The sequence below is a fragment of the Pipistrellus kuhlii genome, unplaced genomic scaffold, assembly GCF_014108245.1.
Source record: "Pipistrellus kuhlii isolate mPipKuh1 unplaced genomic scaffold, mPipKuh1.p scaffold_m20_p_1, whole genome shotgun sequence".
NCBI lineage: Eukaryota > Metazoa > Chordata > Mammalia > Chiroptera > Vespertilionidae > Pipistrellus > Pipistrellus kuhlii.
The window spans coordinates 176,344,298-176,350,297 of NW_023425404.1; the positions used below are offsets into that span (position 1 = coordinate 176,344,298).

The 6,000-nt window shown below is 45.2% G+C and overlaps 1 protein-coding gene across 1 annotated transcript in view; it reads right to left on the bottom strand.

Annotated features, from left to right (window-relative positions):
- The window catches only part of NSUN7 (NOP2/Sun RNA methyltransferase family member 7), a 36,825-nt gene extending 32,255 nt beyond the window's left edge, over nucleotides 1–4,570 (bottom strand). The window contains exon 1 of the mRNA XM_036417882.2: nucleotides 4,258–4,570. Coding sequence (XP_036273775.1) covers nucleotides 4,258–4,570 — 313 coding nt within the window. The remainder of the gene's footprint in view (nucleotides 1–4,257) is intronic.
- Nucleotides 4,571–6,000: the final 1,430 nt, after the last annotated feature.

Sequence of the window (6,000 nt, forward strand, 5' to 3'; positions counted from 1 at the left end):
TCAGCTGCCTCTTGCACACCCTCTACTGGTGTGCCCACAACCAAGGTGCATGCCCCTGACCGGAATTGAACCCGGGACCTTTCAGTCCGCAGGCCAATGCTCTATCCACTGAGCCAAACCCGTTTCGGCTAATTATAAGGTTTTTCACTGACAGGTTAGAAGATGCTAAAATGGCCAGGTTAAGGCCACACCAGTACATGGTATTTATAATTCACTAACTACTGTATACACCTAGAGAAGTTGGAGAAAGAATTAATTAGCCATCAATAACATCAGCAATTTCAGGGACATATCTTTCCTCAAAGTTTTTTCTTTCTTTTTTTTTAAGAAATTTATTTTTTAAGAAATCATTTTGCCAGTTTTTCTTTGTTTTAAATATTTAGTATTCCTTGAAAGATCCAGAGATTCTTTGGGGGAAAAACACACAAAACAAAAACAGATTAGCTTCTAGTACTTAATAGGAATAAGTAGGTTATTCTTCATTACCTCCTTTAGCAAAAAGGTGACCTTCAGGCTAGTTAGTAAAGCAGGAGTAGTGGTTGTCTTCATTTCAAAAAACATTATACTGAGCCCTATAAACCTTTGGTTAATCAGATATACACACTCTGCTTTGATAGAGCTTATGCACAAAGAAGGACATCATCAAAGGAGCAAACAATATACTGGAAAACATAAAACCCAACCAAAGGAATACACTTAACATTTATATAATTAAGGGATTTTCTCTGACATTATTTTTCTTCTCCTGTACTTCCTAAAAGGAAGTAATATGGCCGAAACCGGTTTGGCTCAGTGGATAGAGCCTCGGCCTGCGGAAAGTTCCGCGGTTCAATTCCGGTCAAGGGCATGTACCTTGATTGCGGGCACATCCCCAGTAGGGGGTGTGCAAGAGGCAGCTGATTGATGATTCTCTCTCATCAATGTTTCTAACTCTCTATCCCTCTCTCTTCCTCTCTGTAAAAAATCAATAAAATATATTAAAAAGAAAAAAAAAGTAATATGACCTAATTACTTGTTTACAAATTCACCAAAAAACAGACCATTACCCAAGGTCTCTTGAGCTTCTACATTAATCTTTTCAGCTTTACTGCTCCTATAAAACTGTATGAAAGAAACCCTAGTTTTCTTTTCTGAACTGTGCTTCCATGAACCTGTATTATATACACCAAATATGAGCTTACAAAGTATCACGTGAAAGTACTAATAAAATACTGATAATGCAGAAGATAAATGTGAAATGACAAGAGCCTCCAATATTTTAAAGCAAAATATCAGGTCTTTAATTATCTTGAAAAGTCACTGCACTTAGGAATTCAGAGTTTTACTCTACTTGTTCATTCAGAAATTATTCAGATGCTAACTTAAGCAATATATTATTATTCTAAGAAAATATTTTTACCAACAGCCAAAGTAATCTTACTTTAGAATTTGAATATTTGTAGCAAAAGCAGATTTGTAAAAGCCTATGATAACAATTAATCTGAATGGGATTTTGTGGGTCATTAAAAAATATCAAATAGGGCCCAGCTCCTGTGGCCCAGTGGTTGAGGGTGGATTCATTAACCAGAAGGTTACAGTTCAATTCCTGGTCAGGGCACATGACTGGGTTTTAACCTTAATCCCTAGTGCAGCGTTTTTCAACCGCTGTTCCGCGGCACACTATGTTGCTTGGTGTGCCGTAGGTGCAGACAAGACAAGAATTTTATAATTTTTCACTATTTTGTTTACTTAATATTGCATAATAAAGTAATTATAAAATACTTTCTTTGTGTTTATTTGATTCCTATTCAAGAGAATTACTTTATATATAGTCAATATAGGCACAGAGTTAAATTTTTTAACATTTTCTAATGGTGGTGTGCCTCGTGATTTTTTTCATGAAACAAGTGTGCCTTTGCCCAAAAAAGGTTGAAAAACACTGCCCTAGTGGGTGTACAGGAGGCAGCTGATCCATGATTCTCTTTCATAATTTATGTTTCTATCTCTCCCTCTCCCTTCCTCTCTCTGAAATCAATAAAAACATGTGTTTGTTTGTTTTTTAAGTCAATAGTAACAGGATCCTTTCATAAAACAAAAATAAAGATTGAGAGAAAAAAGGTAAATCTACTACACACACGAGCATCTAATTAGTGCATAATTTTACATAAAATAATTTCAGACTTTTAGTATTGATTACTAAAGGTAAGAGTCAATAGTCCATTAGGAAAACAAAATATCTATAATAGAGTCTTGGCATTAAAATTAAATACCATCTAATCAACACAGATGCCCAGTTTGCATTTCAATCTTGAGAGGAAAAATGTAAAAATGTTCATTTGACTCATTGGTTGGTCTTTAAGATTAAACTAGAGGAGGAAAAATGATTAAGACAGATTTTAAAAGAAAAAAAATCACAAGAGAAAAGAAATGAAAACTAAAGGGAAGATACCTCTTAACATCAAATTTTTCTCTATATTGACAAATTCCTGGCCTTAAAGTTTACATCATCTCAGCAGACAACCAAGAATATATAATCATATCTAAGAAATTAATGGAACTTTATTCTAGTAGGGGGTGTGTGGGAGGCAGCCAAATGGTGTTTCTCTCCCTTCCTCTCTCTCTCTAAAATCAACAAAAACATTTTCTTAAAATATATTTTTATTGACTTTGGAGAGGCAGAGGGAGAGAAAGAATCCTGATCAGCTGCTCCTTACTGGAGATCCAGCCTCCAGCCCAGATGGAAATCAAGCCAGCAATGAGGAATGAACCAGCAATCTCTAGGTGCATAGGACAATGCCCAAGTAACTGAGCCACACTGGCTAGGGCTCCAGTAACATCTTTTTTTTCTTCCAAATATATTTCTTTATTGATTTCAGAGAGAAAGGGAGAAGGAGAGATAGAAACATCAATGATGAGAGAGAATCATTGACCAGCTGCCTCCTGCACATCCCCTACTGGGGATTGAGCCTGCAACCCAGAAATGTGTTCTTGGCTGGAATCGAACCCGGGACCCTTCAGTCCACAGTCTGATGCTCTATCCACTGAGCCAGCTAAGGCAACCAAAATATATTTTAAAAAAAGAAATTAATAGCAGTTAAAATGTTAACTGCCTATGCACAAGGAGGCCCAGTTAAGTATTAATACTAAAAATAGATAGGCGAATGAGTAGTTGCTCTTTCAAGATCTCTTTAGGAAGCTATATGCTTATCACTCCAATCATGCTAATACTCCACATATTTCCAGAACTTCTTTTTGTAACTACATTCAGTCAGTTTACAAGCCAACATAAACTTTGCAGTTTATATTACATTATAAATCACTGTAGTATTTAAATTAAAGTTTATGGGCTAGTACAAAAACAAATGTCTCCAAGCCCTCTGACTTCTTGCTCTCCTAGTAACAATATTTGGTTCTGTTCTGGGATCTGCTCCCCACACTCAGAAGTTAATCATTAACCACCACAGAGGAAATGTGAAACATTGGCATCTCATGCCCTACAAGGAGATTAGCAAGCAGAATTCTGCACAAGTTTGGAGGAATGAATGTATAACCTCCCCAAATCAAAGCTATTGATGATACATGGGGTCCTCTTAATTGGAGTTGATTTAGTTTTTACATTCATTTTTAATAGATTGCACTTCTTCTTCTTCCATCCCTGTTCCTCTCCCAGACCCTTTTACTGGGTTTTTATTTATATTCTTGAGAGTTTTATTTATATTTTTGAGATGTAAACACAGAGAGTGGAAATACCCAAGGAGAGGGAAACTATAAATGCGTGCTTCCATGGATCCTGTTCTTCCTGCTAAGGGGAGGGTTTCCTTGTTCAACTTATTTTTTTAAATATATTTTATTGATTTTTTACAGAGAGGGAGAGGGATAGGGAGCTAGAAACATCGATGAGAGAGTCATCGATCAGCTGCCTCCTGCACATCCCCCACTGGGGATCTGCCTGCAACCAAGGTACATGCCCTTGACCCGAATCGAACCCGGGACCTTTCAGTCCAGAGGCCGAGGCTCTATCCACTGAGTCAAACCGGTTTTGGCTCCTTGTTCAATTTAATGACTGCCTTACATCTAAGGTACCACGCTAGACAAAATCTACACTGAAGAAAAAAAACCAGTTCTGGTCTGAAAAGAGCGCGTTTTACTGGAACTCTCCTCATTCCTTGACATTTGCCACCACCGGCTGAAGACATCCACATGCACAGAAACAGCATGTGGTATGAGTTCTCCTCGCTTTCTCGCGCTGACTGGTCCTCGGGGCTGGGCGCTACTCACACTTGAGGGTGCTGAAGGCCAGCTCGTAGGCCAGATGCTGGAGGGACTCATCCTCGGACTCGCCGGCCGCGGGCCGCAGGGGCTCGCTCCCGTACTTTATCAGGAGCTTCTCGGGCGACGTTTCGATCCGGATGCCCTGGAAGATGTTCGCCGCCATCACGTACACGGGGTCCGGGAAGCCAGTCTTGTCGGGAGCCCCGCTCGCGTCCTGCTCGCCGGAGGCTTCGTCGCCGGACAGGGCCAGGCGGGCGAGCTGCGAGAGCTCCTCGGGGATGCCGCCGCCGGGGACCTGCAGCTCGCCGGGCTCCAGCATGCCTGCCCCCGGGCTGCCGCCGTCGATTACCACTCAGGTGTCCCGGGAAATGTGTTTTCCCCCTGCACCTTCAGCATCGTCTGTGGGAACAGAAAGGGGATCTCAGCCCGTCCCTCTCTCCGCGGGGCCACGCCGGGTGCCGCCCACTCGGCTGTGGCCTCGGAGACCGAGGGGGACGTTTACCGGCCGATCGGAGCATCCTGTGCCCGAAGAAATCACACGCCCAAAGGGGGAGAGGAATGGAGGAGGCAGCTGGGGAGTCGCTTCCCAAGCCACAGGCGGTTTGGAGGGACACAGGCCGGCTTGGAGGGACACAGCCCCCAGAGGAGCCGTCTCTACCGCCCGGCCCCTTCCTTTGCCCCCCAGGGCGGGCGTTTCCCGGGCCCGGGGACGCGGAGGCGGCGCGGCGAGCACGGGGGGACGGGGGGTGACGGAGGCCAGCGAGGGCCGCCTGGCTCCAAAGCAGCCTCTCCCGCCGGCGGGGTAGGGGCAGGGGCAGGGGCCTCCGGCGCTCGCCTCGCTGGGCCTTCGGGGAGGAGGACGCGCCGCAGCGCCTCGCCGGCCACGCGCGGTCTCTCGTCGCGGGGGCGTGGCGGCTGAGCCGGTGGAACGCGAGCCGATGGACCTCGCGGGCTCAGGCACGCGCCGCCGGTGCGCATCCTCCGCCTCCGGGAGCTCTTCCGCTTAGGAACCTGGTCTCCATGGCAACCGAGAAGGGGGGGGGGGGAGGCCGTGGGGGTTTGGGGGCGGGGCGCCGGGCAGCGCCCGAGGGCAGTTCCCGCGGGATTTGGCCCCGGCAGCCTCTCGGGACACCTGTGCCAGCCCCGCCCACCCGGAAGTGGACCGACCCCCTAGCGCGGACCTGGGGGTCCCTGGTTTCCCCGGGATTGCAGGTGGCGCCTCTTTCCCGGCACGTCCCCCGGGGTCTCCTGGAAAGCCAGAGTTTTGGGTCGCTGACAACACCCGGTTTATGAGCGGAGTTCCCAGGGAATGCAAACAGGTGGGTGTAGAACTACTGATGAAAGGGGGCGGGGGGGAGGGGAGGGGAGAGGGGATTGGTAAGGTATGTACACATATAATACCTTAATAAAAAAATGAGGGAAAAAATTTCAAAGTTTAAAATAAATCAACTAAGCCGAGACCGGTTTGGCGCAATGGATAGAGCGTCGACTTGGGGACTGAAGGGTCCCTGGTTCGATTCAGGTCAAGGGCATGTACCTTGGTTGCGGGCATATCCCCAATAGGGGGTGTGCAAGAGGCAGCTGGTCGATGACTCTCTCTCATCGATGTTTCTAACTCTCTATCTCTCTCCCTTCCTCTCTGTACAAAATCAATAAAATATACTTAAAAAAATAAAATAAATCAACTAACCCCCCCAAAAAAATAAATAAAAATATTTTTTTTAAAAAAAGAAAGAAAAGGGGGCGGGG